At 47.2% G+C, this 20,045-nt stretch overlaps 1 protein-coding gene across 1 annotated transcript in view; it reads left to right on the forward strand.

Annotated features, from left to right (window-relative positions):
- The first annotated feature begins 2,955 nt into the window (after positions 1 to 2,955).
- Positions 2,956 to 20,045, forward strand: part of EIF4B (eukaryotic translation initiation factor 4B) — a 54,613-nt gene continuing 37,523 nt past the window's right edge. Inside the window, exon 1 of the mRNA XM_015422400.1 lies at positions 2,956 to 2,980. Coding sequence (XP_015277886.1) covers positions 2,968 to 2,980 — 13 coding nt within the window. The 5' untranslated portion in view covers positions 2,956 to 2,967. The remainder of the gene's footprint in view (positions 2,981 to 20,045) is intronic.

Consider the following 20,045-nt stretch of genomic DNA (forward strand, 5'->3'; position numbering starts at 1 on the left):
GAAACTTTGGGCTTTCTCGCATTCTTGTTTTCCTTGCCTGTTCCTGTTTTGGGGGAGGGTATCTGTTTCTCATGTTCCTCCTCTAGTGGTTGATTTGCTATTACACCAGTTTCTCTCTGGCATATCTCCCTGAAGACTGCAAGTTTTTATGCCAGACATAAACTGGGGTAATATTGAATCAACAACAAAACACATGTGGAACAGAAAAACTCCCCTGAAGAAACAGGAACTTACAAGCAAGGAAAATGAAAAATGTGGAAAAGCCCATAGCCTGCTCCCTCATCCCAACATATAACTCCCCCACCTGGATACTCTGGGAAGGAGGCTAAAGTCCTGAAACTTTGGTTCAAAGGGAGATATGGAGACCTGGCAATCCTATGCTTCAAAGCATGCCACTGAACATGCTTGCATTGCAAAAATCCTGTAAGTACAATCAGATCCGTGGTGAAATTAACCATTACATTCGTTATCTATAAGTTTTTTAAAAAATATAATAGAATCCAGTATGGTCCTTTTAACGTACAGTAGGCCCAGAAGAGCTGTCAGCAATGTTTGAGCCGGGAGATGTTGGCTGTGACAATATGTTGAAATAGCAACAACAACAAAATTAAAGCCATGTAATACCTTTGATTGGGAACAACTAAAATAACACAAAACACTATGCAGAGTCTTGATAAAAAAAGTATTATTTGGCTTTTGTTTTGGGATTTTGTTTTAGACCAACCTTCAAAGCAGGAAAGTAATGCTACTTCCATCTTTAACGTATTGGAGAGTCCAGGCAAATGTGGGTTAGGCCTAAAGTTGCCAAGGAGTCAGAAGTGCGCGCGGGGGGGGGGGGGGTGCAGTTGCCATACTCTGGACTCTGTGCATGACAGTCTTGCCTAGCTAAGAACATGAGAAGACTTCTCCTGGATCAGACCAGTAGTCCAGCATCCTGTTTCACACAGCAGCCAACCAGTTGCCTTGGAGGGCCAAACAACACATAGAGGCCAAAGCCTTCCTCTACTGAGAGCACTTATGAGAGCCAGTGTATTGTCGGATTAGTATCTGCAGGACCCAAGTTCGAATCCCCACTCATGCCATGGGAGCATGCTGGGTGACCTTGAGCCAGACACACTCTCTCTGCCTAACCTACCTCACAGGGTTGTAGTGAGGATAAAATGAAGGAGAGGAGAAGGCTGTAAGCTGCTTTGGGCCCCACCTGGGGAGGAAGGTTGGGGGTATAAAAGAATTAAATAAATAAATATACTGCTCCTGCCCAGCAATGATATTCAGAGGTTTGCTGCCTCTGTAGATGGAGGCTCCCTTTAGTTACTGTGGCCATTAGCTAGGGATTGACCTCTCCTCCCTCAATCTGTCAAACACGATTTTAAAGTTATCTACGCTTGTGTCCATCACTGCCTCCCCTGGCAGTGAATTCCACAGTTTAGTTACCAGTTCCATAAAGAAGTATTTCTTTTTGTCCACGCCGAATCTATTCCCCTTCAACTTCATCTAATATTGCCAGAGATGGAGGGGGAAAAGGTTCTCTGTCCCCTTTGGCCAGAATGAGGTGGTACAGTCCTGCTAGGGTTGCCAACCTCCAGATGGTAGCTGGAGATCTCCCACTTGCAACTGATCTCCAGGTGAGGGATCAGTTCACTTGGGAGAAAATGGCCACTTTGGAAGTTGGACTCTATACCATTATGTCCCAAACTCTGCCTTCCTGAGGCTCCACCCCCAAAATCTCCAGTTATTTCTCAAGCTGGAGTTGGCAACCCTAGTTGCAAGCCTTCAGGAGGGGAGGGTGAAGACTTCTCGGAATTGTGACTAATCTCCAGACCACAGAGATCAGGTTCCCCTGGAGAAACCGGCTGCTGTTGAGGGAGACTTTATGGCATCATACCCTGGTTGCTGAGGTCCCTCCCCTTCCCAAACCCTGCTCTCCACAGGCTCCACCCCCAAAGTCTCCAGGTATTTCTTAGGCAGGAGTTGGCAACCCTGAGTTCCGCACTGGTAGCAAGGGGTCGTTTTGTAGAAAAAGAGCTAGGGGAACTCATTAGCCTAACTCATTAGCATATGCCACACCCCCTGACATCACCGGAAGTGTGTCATAAGGCCACACCCCCTGACATTACCAGAAGTGTTGGGGCCCCTGCAAAGCCTGCTGATGCTGGAGTGGGAGGAAGCCCGCCAAGGCCCTCCCTAGCCCCAGGCAGGCAGGGGTGGGGAGAGGCAGGGAGGAAGCAACTTACCCTCCCTCTTCTCCTGCCTCCTCCTGGCTGAATGAGGGCCGGAAGCGGGGGGCGGGGCTTCGTCATGTGCCCCGCCCCCCACACCTCACCCTGGGGAACTGTGATCCCCCGCGATCCCCCCCCAATCGACCTCTGAGCAAGGCCTGTACCACATTCAGTCTGGAATAGGGCTGCGCAGCCATTCTGTTTGGGCAAACAAGGCATGATGATCCAGCCCAGCGCTGTTGCTCTCCAGGGTCTCAGGCACTACTTGCAGGGGCTTCCCTCCTAACACCCGTGATCCGTTTTCACTGGAGATACCAGGGCAGTTTTCTTTTTTTAACAAAATCTGATCATCTGCAGTCTTCTGCATACAAAGCATGGCACTTTACCACTGCGGGTTACGTTCTGGAACAAAACTACGTCTCCACCAGCTTGTCGGCTGCGGATCTAAATTACATCTTTTAAAATAAAGATCTCCCTTCCTTCGCCACACGTTTTCCCGTCCGCCGGCACTACCCGCCCGCGCGCTTACAATTCCGCTTCCTCCCGCGGACTGTGAAGCATAGAGCCAATTCCGCCCGCTCGCTTGACTCCTCTCTTTTTCTCCCTCCCCTCTTTTTTTTTTTTGTCTCCTCCCCTCCCTCTTTTTTCCCCCCGGCCTCCTCCCCTCCCGACGAGGAGGCGCTTCTCTTTCGCTATAATCACGTGACGGCCACATCCGGGCCTTTTGCCTTCTCTCCCTCTTCCCAACATGGCGGCCTCAGGTGAGTGCTGCTTGGCGGGGCATGGGCCTTCAAGCGCCAGGCAGGCCCGGCTTGACCTTTTTTTCCAACGCCGCGAGACAGCGATGCGGGCGGACCGACACGGGGAGAGGAAGGCCGCTGCTTCTTCGTTTGGGCATGCCGCCCTCCAGCCTGCCTTTCCCCTTATGCGGCCCGTCCCCCATCTTCGGCTGGGGCACGCGCGCGCGCGCGCCGTGGCTTCGAACGCAGCAGCCTTGGGCTGTTCGGGCTGCGGCGCGCGCCTGCCCCGGCCGGCGCCATTTGGGTGGGTAGGAGGGTCGGTGGGGTGGGGGAAGGGAACCGCTCGTATGACTCGTGTGTGAGAGATGATTGACTGACCCAGGAGGGGGGAGGCGGCGGCGGCGGCAGATGGAACCTTCCACTGCCTTCCAGTGCGCAAGCGCCGTGGCGCGCGGGTGAGGTGGCGAAGGGGAAGGAAAAAAACCCCGAACCTGGGGCGCGGCGCCCACGTGGGTAAAGCCAGGAACACAGCAGCCCACCGCGCGCTTTGCCGCGCGACTGACTCCCCACGCTCGGGACACGGGAGGGGCGTGGCGAAGCCTGGGGTTGGGTGGGGCGCGTCGCGTGAGCTTCCCAAGCCCCGCCCTGACCATCCACCCTCCCTCCCTGCAATATGTAGCGCTGGGGGGAGGGAAAGGGGGGATCCGGGTTTTGGTGTCTCTCTTTCATGGCTCCCACCCAGAGAAGAGTTTGCTTGAAATGTGCTTCACCGACCGAGGAAAGCCCTGAGTCGAATCTTACCTAGGCGCTAGGAGGCCTTCGGCTGAGGTTTTGCCTCTCCCTTTCAGCCTGCCTCGCAGGGCTGTTGAAAGGATTGCTGAGACATTGCAGGAGAAGTGTTTAGAATGTGTAAACGCTATAAAGGTGGCATTTTTTTCTCTTTTGGGAAATGAAGGCGCAGCCTTTCCCTTGGTGCCCTGTGTGTGTGTATTTATTTATTTAGATATCTGTGACTTGCTGTTCTCATTGGGGGTACAGAGTGGGTCACCACATCATCCCTCCCACTCCATAATTATGCTAAAGCACCGTGAGGTAGGTAGAAGTGGGGGGAGAGATCCACTTTCTCAAGGTCACCCACTGAGCTTCTGTGATAGAATGGGGATTGGAACCTGGATGTCCCAGTTCCTAGTCCGGGGGCCTCTGACCATAATACCACACTGGCTCATGTGTCATTCAATTATAGCGAATTGGTTCCAGTTTGTATAATGTGTTTCCCACTCCTGTCTTCCTCTTCTTGCCACCTGACTTTTCCAAACACGGTGTCCTTGCTGTGTCACAAGACAGCCTTTCTGTTCGTATCTATTTTCCTGGATAAGAGAGAGGAGTTAGTCCAGCTGTTCTGTTGTCCTTTTCATATGAGGTCTGCGTGTATGTGCGGGGGTGTTATTTTGCTATTCTTCTGTTCTGCACTGTTCTCCACTTCACACACACATTCCCAACTGTCTCTTTAGTCCAGTTTGCAGCTCTCCAGTAATGGCTTCTTTCCTCCTATGCCACGATTTGTATCCTGTGCCTCAGGGAATGCTGTCTCACATCATGTGAAAAACACTGAAACACATAGTAGACTTCACTCCTCATGTAATTTTAACTTGCTGGAAAGCACGTAGGCCATTGGGCCAGAGTTATCATGTGCTGAGTATGTGCAAGAGTCTTCTGCTGTTCATGCTAACTTCCCCATTTTGACTGGCAAGTAGGACAGTAGCAACGGCTGACAAGCTTTCTTGAAAGACAGCTTGCCTGCCACCACTCCTCCTGTGATGTGCAGCTACGGTGATGTTGGATGTATTTTAGGATGTGTACTTCATTTGTATGATAAAGAGGCTGAACGATCTGGCCAGAACCTTGTGTGCATGGACTATGTGCTCTAGAATGACTAATCAGGCTCCATTCTGGATCATTATAGTCCTACCAAAAATTTTATTTACGGTGTACAGTTTAATTTGTAGGGCGAAGAAGCAACAAAACTCGGTGTTCTTTTAAAGTTATCCCTCTGGGATGTGGGCTGTTGCATATGACTTATGCTGTGTACTTACCTTTTGCATATTCCAGAAAGGCAGGGGACCACACTAACAGTCCAGCTTTTGATGAGATCTTTGGACGGACTGTGCGCAGGTATCATCGTTTCTTCTGGTCCCTAAACTAGTGTGGGTGCATCATGGCCCCTGATAATAAAGAAACTGGCACTGGTGACCTAGAACAAGACCCCAAATCCCATGCAACTTGCAGGGGTTTGTCAGTGGACATACTGATGAGGAAAGGGTTCACCGTAGCTTAAAAGTTTGAAAACTGCCCTGTGTTGTCCCCACTCATGTGATGCTGGTCTCCTGAAGCTAGACAGCGTTGCTCATTAAGAGAGTGCTGTCAGTTTCTCCTTCTTGCAAATATGGGTTCAGCCTTTGTTCCTTCCTGCCTAGTAGCTGCTCCACCCAAGTTGGTCTGCCCCTGTGCTGCACTTACCCAGCGCACATAAAATGTCTTCTGCCCCACTTCACTTAACATAGTTTATTTACTTATATGCTTCTCACATGATGCTGTCTTACACTGAATCAGATTGTCAGTCCATCAGGGTCAGTATTGTCTGCTCAAACTGGCAAGTGGCTCTCCAGGGTCTCAGGCTGAGGCCTTTCACATCATCTGCTGCCTGCTCCTTTTAACTGGAGAGGCTGGTGACCAATGCTTCCTCTGAGCTTTGGAGTCTTGTGAGCAAAAATTCTACTTTGTGAGCTACTGGCATTAAAGTTGTTAGGGAGCGATTTGGCTACTGCATATATTAGTTTGACTGGATCCATCCTTCCTGAGCGAAGACTAAAATGTGTGAGCCGGAGGCTAAAAAAACTGTGAGCTAGCTCACACTAACTCAGCTTAGAGGGAAAACTGCTGGTGACGGAGGCTGAGATCTTCTCCGTACAAAAAGCAGAGGCTCTTCAACCGAGCCACAGCCCCTCTCCAATGAAGACCCACAGTGGCTTACAACATCAGGCTTCCCGACCTCTATTTTGCTGTCTTTTTATATGTATTGCTGGAATTTTATTTTTGTAAGCCGCCCTGAGCCAGCCTTGGTCAGGAGGGCGGGATAAAAGATAATAAATCAATCTTCACAACAGCTATGTTGGGACATAGGTTAGGCTGAGAGCTGCGAGAGTTGGACTATAAGGAAGGCTGAGCGCCGAAGAATAGCTTCTTTTGAACTATGGTGCTGGAGAAGACTCTTGAGAGTCCCTTGGACTGCAAGACGATCAAATCAGTCAATCCTAAAAGAAATCAACCCTGACTGTTCTCTGGAAGGCCAGATAATGAAACTGAAGCTCAAATACTTTGGCCACCAAATGAGAAGGGAGCACTCACTGGAGAAGACCCTGATGCTGGGGAAGACTGAAGGTCAAAGAAGACGGGGACGGCAAAGGATGAGATGGTTGGACAGTGTCATCGATGCAACGAACAGGAAATTGAGCAAACTTCAGAGGACGGCGGAAAACAGGAGGGCCTGGTGGGAGCTGGTCCATGGGGTCGCGAAGAGTCGGACTTGACTGTGCGACTGAACAACAACAACAAAATGACCAGCCCATGGCCACCTAGCAAGCTTCCATGGCAGAGTGGGGATTCAGACCTGGATCTCCAAGATCCTAGTCCAGCATTATGACCATTTCGCCATACTGGGAAACCAATAGGTTTTTTAAGCTAGTAAAGGTATACCAGCTTGTCACATGTTGGTTTCCCTCTCCATGCACCACTACTTGTGTTCCAATTGCTTGACTTCCCCTAGGAGAAAAGCATACAACAGTCCTTGTTTTGTTGTCTTTCAAATGTACAACTTCCCTGCTTCTTGTCCCCTTGGGGGCATCTACACTTCTAAATGTGGATGCTTGAATGGTTCAAGGTGAGGAGAAGTCTAGTATTTTTTTTTCATTCACTTCCCCTTTCTGTAGGCAAGGGAAAGACTTTGGTAAGCTTCTAATCTGTAAAACAGTGCACAGACCCAGGAATCCTTAAGAGGTGGGAAGGAAAGAGAGCCAGTTTGGTGTAGTGGTTAAGTGCGCGGACTCTAATCTGGGAGAACCGGGTTTGATTCCCCACTCCTCCACTTGCACCTGCTGATGGGACCTTGGGTCAGTCACAAGCTCTGGCACAGCTGTCCTTGAAAAAGAGCAGTTTGTGTCAGAGTTCTCTCAGCCCCACCTACCTCACAGGGTGTCTGTTGTGGGGAGGGGAAGGGAAAGGAGTTTGTAAGCCGCTCTGAGACTCCAAGTGAAGGGCGGGGTATAAATCCAATCTCTTCTTCTTCGTCTGTAGACTGTACAAAATAACATGAGTGCTGTCTGACTGGAAGGGTGTATCCTTTGATCCTTGTTTGTGTGGGTATTGTGGATCAGTCTGTGCTGGAGGTATGGTTCTGTACACACACACAAACACCACGCTTCATCTGAAGGCTGACTTCTATATTGAAATGCAGTAGGCTGCACCAAATAGTAGTTGCGCAAGGACAGCCAGGGTCCAAAGTGAGCGGAGTGTAAAACTCTTAGCAGAGTGTCCCTTCAGCATTGCAGTAAATCAGACTCTGTCACTGAGACATCTGCTGCCAGAAAGGCTACACGTAGATGCCTCTGTCATAAGGACTAGCCTTGTGTATGGGTCTTTTTGACAGGGAAGGACACTCCCATTATACACCTCCCCCCCAATGTTGGGGCCAACCTTGACAAATGAGAGCCCGTGTGGTGTAGGGACTAGGATCCCTGAGTCTGAATCCTTGTTCTGCTTGCTGGGTGACCTTGGGCCAGTCACACGCTCTCAGCCTAACCTTCTGCTTCACTGTGTTGTTTTGAGGATAAAATTAAGGAGAGGAAAACTGTAAAGTGCTGTGGGTCCCCAATGGAGAGGGGGAGATGGTATAAATTAAGTAAATGAATAAATAGGAGATGAGTATGTGATGCTCCCATCTCTCCGTATTTTATCGTAAACCGCTCCGAGACTGAACAGGAGAGGATGCAGTATAAAAATGTAATAAGTTCGTCTGAGTCTACTATAAAACTGACTGGCTTTCTAGCACCCATGGTTCTGAAAGAAAATGTTGAGGCATCCACGGGTTTCATAGTTAACCAGGCTAATAGAATGTACTTATTTATTTTTGGCTTCTGTGATGGACTTCTGAAACTCTTGTTTACCCAAACTGAGCCTCTTGCAAAAGAGTCCTTTGGTGTAAATCAGGGGGGAGGTTGTGCCTTCTGTGTCTTCTCGTAACTGTTACATGATCTAGATTACTTTTCCACACCTCCTCGAATGCTGAGATGGTGACCTAGGATAAGTTCAGCGGAGAAGAAGCAGCAGATCTGAAGTCTGAGGTTGCTTTTATTTTACGTAGCCTTGCCTATTTTACGTAGCCCATTTGGTGGTTAGGTGTGCAGACTCTAATCTGAGGGAACCGGGTTTGATTCCCCACTTCTCCACGTGCAGCTGCTGGTGTGACCTTGGGTCACCTGCAAGTAATTTCAGAGCTGTTCTCTCATGAGCAGTTCTCCAAAGAGCTCTCTCAGCCCCACCTACCTCACAGGGTGTCTGTTATGGGGAGGGGAAGGGAAAGGAGATTGTAAACCGCTCTGAGACTTTCGAGTAGTGAAGGGCGGGGTATAAATCCAGTCTCTTCTTCTAAGGGCATGTCCCATTGTACCCATATTTTAGTTCCGGAAGGAGCATGTGAATTAGGTAGGGATGAGCCGGTGTCACATTTAGTGTCTGGTTACAACCAGTGCTCCTTCTAAGCTGTGGAGTTTTGTGAGCAAAAATTCTACTTTGTGAGCTGCTGGCATTAAAGTTATGAGCGAGCTACTGCATAAATTAGTTTGATCTGGAGCCATCCTTCCTGCGCTAAGACAAAAATTTGTGAGCTGAAGGCTAAAAAACTGTGAGCTAGCCCACAGTAACTCAGCTTAGAGGGAACACTTGTTACAACTACGAAGATCTGGGTTCAGATCCTCTCTGCCTTGAAGCTCACTGGGTGACCTTGTGTCAGTTGTGTTCTCTCACCCTAGCCTACCTCACGAGGTTATTGTGGTAAGAACTATGGGGTGGGGGCATGGGATAAAGAGGACCCATATATGCCGCTTTGAGCTCTTTGGAGGAAGGTCAGGAGAACAACCTGATAAATCCAGGAAATTAGCCTCACAGTTGAACAGAATTCGGCTTTCCACACTTCGATCCATTGAAGAAGCTGCTTCAGTAAAGTGCAGTTTGTTTCTTCCCAAGAAAAAAGCATATTGTGGCCTCAGGTGGCAAAACTTGATAAACAGTTCTGCAAAGCTGTGTCACGATAGGGGACGTACGTCGTATTGCAGTCGCTGTGTGGCTGAGGATACTGCCTCAGTTAAGTTACAGGGTGGCGTCTGTTGTTAAATGGTAGCTTTCACGTTGGATTTCTGATGACCCAGTTCTTGGGAAAGGGAGGAAAACAACTTTGCTAGCTTGGCTGTGGCAGGCATAATGAAGTTTGGCGAAAAATCTCGGTCTGTGATCATGAGCAGGAACTGGTCTTGGTGTGGGCATGTGGGTACCCCATGCTGTCAGGAGAAGCTGCTTTCATCCACATGCCCCCCCCCCCCCCCATTCTTCTAGAGCTTTGACAATGCTGGCGATGTATAAGCTGCGCCGTGTGTGACTGCAGCAGGGACCGGCTTTGTACTGTTTGCCTGTGAGTTGTCAGCCATTTGATGCAAACGGAGCGTGTTGTTTTTAAGTCTGGTGCCTGCTAGCTAGTGCTGCATTGGCTGTCACTGACACCAAGTAAGAGAGCGGTAGGGAAGAGAAGCTGAAATGGCTCGATTGGAAAGATTTAGTGTATTTCTCTGTGTGTGTTTTTTTTTAAAAGAAAAAAGACACAGCTTACATTGGAAACGCAGCAAGGTTCATTTTACACTAGCACTGCAGTCAGGAGGTTGCGCTGCTGATCGGTAACCTTTTTTAACCCTCACCTGATGTCGTATTACCGTGTGTGCGTGTTTGTGTGTGCGCCACACGCATGCCTTTGGCTCTTTGAACTCCAGCACTTCCTAAAGAGGTCACCTTACTATTTTAATCATCCGCAGTGCTTGCAAGACGTCTGTAGTTCAGGCAGTTAAACCGAACAGTCCTGATGGCTTGTTTTTTGAATAATGCATACAGCTTTCAGCACGAATTGTATTTCCGTAATGCGTGTACTGTCTTGAGTCTGAATATTGGTTAAGGTTGCCAACTTCGGATCTTCAGAAAGCACCAGCTTCTCATAGCGCAAGTCACAGGTGAGTGCAAACCCAGAGGTCAACCAAACAGAATGTCACAGGACAGGGTTGGTAGACCCAGGGCAGAGTCCAGCAGGTTAAGGTCAGAATGTGGCAAAATAAAGAATTTGGGCACACGTGCTGGTTTCCCTACAGTTTTTTTTTTTTTTTTTGCATCCTCAGCGTTAGTTCCGTGAAATGTGAAGAGTAATTTAAATCGGAGATCATGCAACAAATAAAGATGTATTGTTAATGACTCATAGTATTAGGGATGGGGCTGCAACTTCAAAGATGGAATAAACAGCTTTAAAAGGGGGATTTAGAGAGATCCATGGAGGATAAGTCTATGTGATTTAGAGAGATCCATGGAGGATAAGTTTATCAATGCATACTAGCCATGGTGACTGAGGGGGAAACTCCACATTCAGAGGCACTAAGCCTCTGAATCCCAGAGCCGGGAGGCAACATTGGGGGAAGGCCTCAGCCTCTCTGCCCTGCTGTTGGCTGTCCAGAGGAACTGCTTGACCACTGCGTGAGGTATGGTGCTGGACCAGATGGACCACTGGTCTGATCCACCAGGGGTCTTCTTATAATTTTATGGTGGAGTGGGCAGGGTGATTGATGTGTTTTTGTGAGGCTACCAATACACATGGTGGCTTGAACTATGGCTGGAGCAAGTGCCTTTCCATTTTGTATCCCATAAACTTGTATATTTGGTGTAGTGGTTTGGTGTAGTGGTTAAGAGCAGCGGACTCTAATCTGGGAGAACCAGGTTTGATTCCCCACTTCTCCACATGCAGCCAGCTGGGTGACCTTGGATCAGTCACATTTCTGTCAGAGCTGTTCTCTCAAGAGCAGTTCTCTCAGAGCTCTCTCAGCCCCACCTACCTCACAGTGTGTCTGTTATGGGGAGAAGGGGGAAGGAGATTGTAAGCCGCTTCCAGTGAAGGGCAGGGTATAAATCCAAGTCTCCTCCTCCCCCTCTTTGAAGGCAGATTTGCTCAAGGCTTTCTCACTTGAAGAGGTATTTGTTTACTTCATACCCCACTTTTATTTCCAGTTTGAACCCAAAGTGGCTTACATCATCCCCCCCCCCTATTTTACCTCCACAACAGCAACCCCGTGAGGTAGATTAAGCCCAGAGTTGTGCGACTGGCCCAAGGTCACCCAACCGATTTCCATGGCAGAGTGAGGATTTAAGGCTGGGTCTCCCAGTCTTACGCTTCAGCCAGTATGCCACACTGGCTCTCCCAGTTGTGGGCAGCTAAATCTTTGCCAGCAAAGAATTTGTTGGAGAATTTATTGACCGCTTTTGCATCTACAAAATGCTTCCAAAGTGGCTTACAATAAATTCGACTTAATGCAAGCATACAGACCAATGCAAACAAGATATAGAACAGAGCAAACCACAGTCAACTTTAAAATTTGCTAAAGCTGCATCCTTAAAACACTTAAAGACCTAAAGGACTTCTCTGGCACTGATCCGAATGTAAGGTGTACTCCTCTCATCTAGGAGGAGCGTGCCACCTCAGCAGAGTGTCTGGGTGAGTCCTTTTAAAAAGTTTCTGCATACTAGCCTTCCTTTACTGGGAGGGGTTTTGGCTTTTGGGGGAATGTGTCGCGATGTCTTTGTAATACTCTGCTTGCTGTTTTTGCACACCGTGCCTTTGTAATTGCAATTACACATTAAACTTGGGGGTTTTTTACACCTTTTTATTGTAACACTTCATACTGTGGGAACCTCTGGGCTTGTGCACTACAGGGTAAAAGCAAATTAAGCTCCCGATGCTTTGAGTTCCTTAACCGATTCCACATTTTAACTGATTCGTTGAGCTTTGAGGTTTTTAAGGTATGCTGGGAGGGACTGGTAAGGCAGCGCAGTAGAAGTCTCTTTTCTTGCATTGTCACTGAACTAGATCCTGTCTAATTGCACCGTTTGGGGATCTTGGAAAGGAGGCCCTAGAATTACGTGATACGTTCAGTGCGTGCAGGAACAACTAGAAACTGGATGAGCTTTGCCTTCAGTTGAGCTAATGTATTTATAACAAGTTTGACAGTGAGGCTAAGGTTTTGCGGCTAATATCAAAATAACTTAGGGGGGAAATGGCTTACAGAAATATGTGAATGTTACCACATTGGTATCAAGGCTGTAGTTTCTTTATAGCACCCTCTAGGGGTTAGTCCTAAAATAGCTTCCAGTGGACATTAACTGCAGGCAGTAGGATCACAGGCCTGAAGCCACGTTTGAGTATTTTTGTCCCAAACTTAGGCAGGCGTCTGGGAATATTTTGACAAGAAGTCCTGTTTGCATCTAGTGTTAGAAAGATGTACCCTCAGCTATGCAGCTGAAAGGAAAGCACACTGCAGCAGTGTCTGAAAGATGTAGCTGTGAACCAGGAATATGCCCCCACCAATGTTCCCTCTAAGCTGTGGAGTCTTGTGAGCAGAAATTCTACTTTGTGAGCTACTGGCATTAAAGTAGTGAGCAAGCAATTTGGCTATTGCATACATTAGTTTGCTCTGGAGCCATCCTTCCTGAGCAAAGACAAAAATGTGTGAGCCAGAGGCTAAAAAACTGTGAGCTGGCTCACACTAACTCAGCTTAGAGGGAACACTGGCCCCCACCCCCCAAAGCTCAGTTGTTGCCTCTTACGTGAACTCGCTGAGTACTTTAAGCAAGTGGCTATTTCTCACGCAGCTGCCCTCTTTTCCCCAGCAGAACTGAAAACAAATGACGTACCTTGTAAGAATGCAGTGAGATAAAGTCCCCTGAGTGCTGCAAATGCATTTTTATATACACACAGTATTAAATAAGGGAGTCTAGTATTGGTATACAGCTTTGAAAAATCAGTCTTTTTTTTAATTAATTTTACAAATCTACATTGTCCTTAAATCATGGATATATAATTACGGAGGTCTTCATAGTACAAGCAAAATAACTATATTTATACCACTATTTAATTATACACGCCAAACAAATAAGCTTAGTTCAGTATATTTAACCGAAGTTAGATTCTTTCATCCCTTTATAGAAACAAGACCAATAATTTTCATAAATCTCCAAACTTTTCTCTTCAATAATGAAAGTTAATTTTTCCATCTCTGCAATATCCAATAACTTAGAAATAAATTCTTCTTTAGTTGGAACGTTACTGTCTTTCCATTTTCTAGCAAATATAATTCTAGCTGCTGTCAAAATTTGCATTATTAAATAAATCTCCTTTTTCTTAAACATATCAGGGATTACATTCAACAAAAAGCATTCCAGTATAAACGGAATTTTTTGTCAAACATTTTATCTATAATTTCTTTGATCATAGACCAATATTTTTTTGCTTTGTTACATGACCACCATAAGTGGTAAAACGTGCCATTACAAAAATTACATTTCCAACAATTCTTTCCTACATTTTTATTATATTTATTTAATCTCGCTGGGGAAATATGCCATCTATAGAACATCTTCAATATGTTTTGTTTAAATGTGCTTGTTCTTACAACTTTAATATTTCTCAACCAAATTTTATCCCATCAGTCTTCATTGCATCACCCATAGTCCTTCTAGCTCACGTGTTTACCTGGACTGACAGTGAGTTTCCAGGGCCACAGGCAGATGTCTTTCCTTGACCTGTTTGTGATCCTTGATACCAGTGTTTGAGATGGTAAGCTTGTGGAAAATATGTTCTTGCCACTACTTCTCTTGCAATCTACTCCCTGCTCTCAGAATCTGGTTCTGGCCTGGCTACTGGGAGCAGGGGATGTGTTTGTAGAGCTCCAGAAAAAGTCCTTGTGTCAAGAAAGACAACACAAAGCCCCACCAAAAACTGGTGGTGGTTGTGATGGGGGAAAGGGCCATCAACAAGTTGCAGCCGATTTATGGTGACTCCGTAGGATTTTCCAAGGCTAGAGACATTCAGAGGTGGTTTGCCATTGCCTGCCTCTGCGTACAGACCCTGGACTTCCTTGGTGGTCTCCCATCCAAGTACTAACCAGGGCTGATCCTGCTTAGCTTCTGAGGAGATCGGGCTACCTTGGGCCATCCAATGTTGGGACTCCTGTTTAATCCCCATGTTGTTCATTAGCCTCTGCTTGAAAGATAACTTTTAAATCTTCTGACAAGCCTGGCCCATGAAGTCATAATGTGATGACATAATGGGAATTATCACAATGTGGAGGCAAATAAAATTAGCCCTGTAGCTTTGCTGTAGGGTTTCCAGTCTTCATAAGAGAGGGGGGTGAGCCGATGTTTAAAAACCATGCCGTTTATCTTTGGTCAAAGGCTGGCCAATTACTATGCAGGTTGCAGAAGAAAGTAAGTAGATCGAATCTGAGCCACTGCTTCTTAAAGCGCCTGGCTGGGCCGTCCTGAGCCAACACAGTGTCCTTTTGCTGGTGTTTTCGGAAGCGGGAGGGGGCCTCGGTGGAATCGGCAGACATCTTGAAAAATTGCCAAAGGTGGTTCTTAACGAGCTGTTGTCTCCGCAGTTGGAATGTTAATACTTCCTGGTTGCTTCTGTGCTGACCGGGCTTGATGATAGCGTCCAAATCTCAAGATGTCATAGTCACACTGTACACTGTATTGGTCAGGCCACACATGGAATATTGTGTGCGGTTCTGGAGGCCTCACCTCAAAAAGGACAGGGACAGAATGGAGTGGGTGCAGAGGAGAGCGACGAGGATGATTGGGGGGGGAGGTTGAGGGGGGGGGGACATGGTTGCTCTCTTGAAGTATCTGAAGGGCTGTCACTTCTTAGAGGAGGGCAGGGAGCTGTTCCTGTGGGCAGCAGAGGAGAGGACTCGCAAGAATGGGTTTAAATTAAGGGCGGGGAGGCAATGTTCCCTCTAAGCTGTGGAGTCTTGTGAGCAAAAATTCTACTTCGTGAGCTACTGGCGTTAAAGTTGTGAGCGAGCCATTTGGCTACTGCATAAATTAGTTTGCTCTGGAGCCCTCCTTCCTGAGCTGAGACAAAAATGTGTGAATCGGAGGCTAAAAAACTGTGAGCTAGCTCACACTAACTCAGCTTAGAGGGAACACTGGCGGGGAGGTACCGGCTGGATATTTGGAAAAACTTTTTGACAGTCAGAGTTGTGCCACAGTAGAATCAGCGGAAGACAGGAGGGCCTGGCGGGATCTAGTCCATGGGGTCGCGAAGAGTCGGACTCGACTGTGCGACTGAACAACAAAAAAGAATCCGCTGCCTAGGGAGGTGGTGAGCTCCCCCTCACTGGCAGTCTTCAAGCAGCAGCTGGATGAACACTTGTCAGGGATGCTCTAGGCTGATCCTGCATTGAGCCAGGGGGTTGGACTACATGGCCTGTAGGGCCCCTTCCAACTCGGTGATTCCATGATGGCTGCAGTAGGGACTATCCAGCGTGCAGATCTGCTGGAGCCATGGCAAGGGCGTTCCAGGGCTGTGTCAGCCCTTCTGAAACAAATTGTTCTGGTGGATGAGGGCAGGAGAGGGGGGAGTTCAAGAGAACCTACTGTACTGCTGGGAGGAATAGTCATTTCTAAGCTGCCGAGGTGTGAATAACTAGCGGATGTTCAGAAGACTTGCTTTGAGGTGTGTGTGTGTGTGAGGGTGCAGAGGAAGCAGGGATGTCAGCTTCCAGGTGGGGCCTGGGGATCCCCTGGAATTGCAGCTGATCTCCAGACTACAGAGTTCAGTTCCCCCGGAGAGAATGGCTGCTTTTGAAGATGGACTCTATGGCATCGTACCCCTGTACCCCTCTGAGGTCCCTGCTCTCCCCAGGCTCCACCCCCCCAAATCTTCAGAAGTTTAACAACCTGGATCTAGCAACCCTGTGCTCCCTGTCGCCTGCTGGTGGCCGGGGGGGGGGATGACTTGGCAACCCTAAGAGGAAAATAAAAGATAGGGGGAATGGTTACATTGAGAGTAGTGCAAAACCATGCTTCTGACTCGCAGTGTTCCCTCTAAGCTGAGTTAGTGTGAGTGAGCTCACGGCTTTTTAGCCTCCGGCTCACACAGTTCTGTCTTAACTCAGGAAGGATAGCTCCAGAGGAAACTAGTTCAAGCAGCAGCCAAATCGCTCGCTCACAACTTTAATGCTAGTAGCTCACAAAGTAGAATTTTTGCTCACAGGACTCCACAGCTTAGAGGGAGCGGTGCTTCTGAGTAAGATGGATCACATATGCTTGCGTGTGATACCTTTGGGGTTACCGGTTTAATATTTTATCACTATTGACTGTCCTTTACCATTCTTAGAACTTCTGTAGCGTTCTTCAGTTCTAGAAGTCTGCACGTTTCTTCTTGTCTTGGTAGTCAGCCTGTATGTAAAGGGTGAATGCTTCTTTTGATCTTTTCTTTCTTTCCTGTTGCTGACCCGAGAGTGTTGATGGAGGGGCATAATCGAGCAAGGCTTGCCAGAGCTTCTGTTTGATTAGTCTTTATTAGACCTTTCCTAACAGTTCTGCTTGTGTCTTGGTTTTCACAGTAGTGGCAAAGTCGTGTTAACGAACTCAGAAGTTCAGGTCATCCCAAGTGGAATTAGGGAAGGAAAAAGGTAGACACACCACTGGAGCCGCTTTCTTTGGTGTTTCTGGGTCCGCATGACCCGTCAGTTGGTAGGAAGGGACTCAGATCCCCCTGTCCTCTGAAACCTCTTTGCACTTTGGGCTGTTTGGGTGTACCCTTAAAATTGTGGGAATGTGACAGCCAGGTGTTAAGAAGCACCTGTGTCATACAGGGTGGCTGTGAGAATGAAATGAAGAAATGGAGACTGTTGTGAGCCGCTTTGGGTCCCCACTGTGGAGAAAAACAGGATATAAATAAAATCTGTCAATCAATACAGGTGTGCTTAAGCAAGATTGGTCGTGGCTTCCTGCTGTGCTATGACAAACCTGTGTGAAACAGCTGGCTCTGAGTGAGTTCCTCTGTCTCGGGCTAGGAGGGATAAGTGAGAAGAAAATCAACACTTCTGTGCATTGAACAGGCTTGTACGGATGGGAAAAGTTGTTTAGTACAGGCGCTATCCTTTCTTTAGCCTTTAACTGTAGTCAAGCGATGGTACTAAAATACTTCTTTCCAGGGTCATAAAGGAACATGTGCTTAAGACTGAAAAATAAAGCTTTTTGGGGGGGCTGAGTCAGCTTGGGCAAATTTTATATAAATTTGCATGCAGGAGGATATCTGTGGTTAATGTTTTAATATTCCATCGGCTATGGAAAAACTGGTTTCGTTTATCTTGTGTAAATGTGTTCTTTACAGTTCTCCTGCTGTTCACACACAGCAGGGCTCTGGAAAGGTACTCAGAACTGACGAGTAATATTTTTTGAAAAAAATTCATGTCAAGGGCCCGGCACTCTCCTCTCTCTGGCCACTTCTGCACTGTCATTTTTTGTCACTTGTTTGTCCCTATTGCTTCAGGGTCCCCCGTCCCCCCAATGTGTTTTGCTCTCTAGTAGTTCCAGAGGAAGTAAAGCACATGTGGGAAAGGGGGGGGGATGGACGACCCAAAGCAATAGGCACAAAAGAGTGACAAAAATGACAGTGCGGAAGCGGCCTTTGACTGTGCCCTGAATTGGAGAAGAGAATTACAGTATATTGTCTTTTTATTCGAGGGCTCAGCATGATGTTACAGAGCCCCAGCCCTACGGAAGACAGTATGACACCACGGTCAGTGGTCTCCACAAATACTGGCAGGATATCAAGCCATGCCAAAATTTGTGGACCCCTCCTTCTGAAGGATAAAAACTGACCTTCCTAATCCCCTCCCTCCCAAGGGGTTTCTCCTTTTAGTCACCAGCATAATCCCGCTGCGGCCCATTCGCTCTGCCATCCTAAACAGACTTGCACGCTTCTAAGCTGTTGACTTTCAGTAGATGTAACTCTGTAACTCTGCTAAGGATGGCACTGTTATTCACTCCTAAGGAGAGTCTGCTTTTTAGAGACCAGAAAGTACATGGCTCTTTTAAAAGCCATGCTAACAGAAAACAAGGAAGCGCAGAACTCCTCTTACATTGGGGAAAAAAATGTCTTCTAGGGAAGTCTTTGTGGTCTTAATAGTATGTGGTTATCCAGAGTCCTTCTTTCTTCTAGAAAAATTTACCTCTGTTCATAACTATGCTTTCTTGCAAGCTGCTAGCAGCAGTACCCCAGGGGGTAGGAAAGTAGTTGCTGTTGAACTGTTGTGCACTGCAGCAAAAACATCTGTATTTACCTGTAGCAGCTCTTCACAACAGGTGAGCGAGCTCTTTCCAATGGCCTCCTCCAACAGCCAGCCCTAGCAACTAGAGAAGCCGCCCATCTGCTTTGTTAGCTGCACTCAGCTCATGGCAAATAACCTTCCGGTCTGTTTATCCAAGGGTAAGAAGATAAAAAGGGGACGGTTCCAAGAAGCGCACTGCTTGGATAAAAGCTTATCTTTGGTGCATGGGGACTGCCTTTTGTTGGATAGTGGAGGCTCTTAAGCTGGGCTTGCCACAAACATCCAGAAGTAGAGTTGAATTGTCTCATTCGTCGTCTCCCCCCCCCCCCTTTTGACATGTTTAAGCCAAGAAGATCCTACTGGATTTTAGGTTTTGGTGGTTTTCCAGGAAATTATAAAACCGGGTCTTGCCATGTGGGAGCTGGTGTTCAGAAGAAAGCCTGCCCTCTCAAACTGATAGTTAAGTAACTCTGGAGGTGAATTCTACGACATCAAAACCATGTATGAGGCAAAATGATTGGATTCTAAAACGTCACTTTTTTATTCTCTTCAGCTGTGTGTCCACACAGTAAAACTGCTGTATTATACTTTCTTACCTTAACAGAAAGACTTGCATTGATCTGACGTTAAGGTCCATTCTACCTACTTAGATTGGATAAGTGGAGTTGTTGTTGCTAAAACCCTTAGCAGCGTCTTGAGCATTAATTGCTGAATGTTTAGCTTATTAAGATTAGAAGTGGTACGCTTTTACGTGTGCATGTTCTTATTAGGGAGCCTGCCCTTTAAGCCTTTTTGCACTGCATGAGTAGTTGTGATCCTTTTTCCTTATAAACAAAATGTGACTTAAACACGAAAAGGGTATTTTGAGGGCACGGCTGAAGCGTCGACAACTGTGGGAACAGGGTCAGAAATGCTTGCGTGTGATACCTTTGGGGTTACCGATTTAACATTTTCTCACTATTGACCTTTACCATTCTTAGAACTTCCGTAGCGTTCTTCAGTTCTAGAAGTCTGCACGTTTCTTCTTGTCTTGGTAGTCAGCCTGTATCTGTCCTTCTCTCCATACCCTCCTTCAAGCCCTTTGCTTGGAAGAGGGTTTCTGATGCCTGGCTTGACTCTGGAGCACATTTGCTTCTGCCTGTTTTAAAGTTTTCTGAGGAATAAGATTCCTTCAGAATTCTTCAGCATCTGGGAGGGGCCGTGGCTCAGGGACAGAGCCTCTCTTTGGCATGCAGAAGTTCCTAGGTTCAGTCCCCAACCTCTCCCGTTGAAAGGGACCAGGTGATGTGAACGGCCGTCACCTGAGACCCTGGAAACCTGTCACCAGCCTTAGTAGACAGTACTGACCTTGATGGACCAATGGTCTGATTCAGTATAAGGCAGCTTCATATGCTATTATTCATATGTTCTCTGCAGTGGGTTGCTGTACTGCTGGGCATACATACATTTCAGTTGGTTTAGACTTGAAAAGCTGTTCTTAAATCTGTTCTATTAATCTTAGAATGACCACCTATATTAGATTGGGCTGAGTGGGGATGATTCGCCTGGCTTGCGTTAATTTGAATCTGCCTCTTCCAGTCCCTACAGTCCTGGCCTTGTAGCCAGCTCCTTTG

Source organism: Gekko japonicus, unplaced genomic scaffold (genome assembly GCF_001447785.1).
Source record: "Gekko japonicus isolate JY-2015 unplaced genomic scaffold, Gekko_japonicus_V1.1 scaffold1072, whole genome shotgun sequence".
Lineage (NCBI taxonomy): Eukaryota > Metazoa > Chordata > Lepidosauria > Squamata > Gekkonidae > Gekko > Gekko japonicus.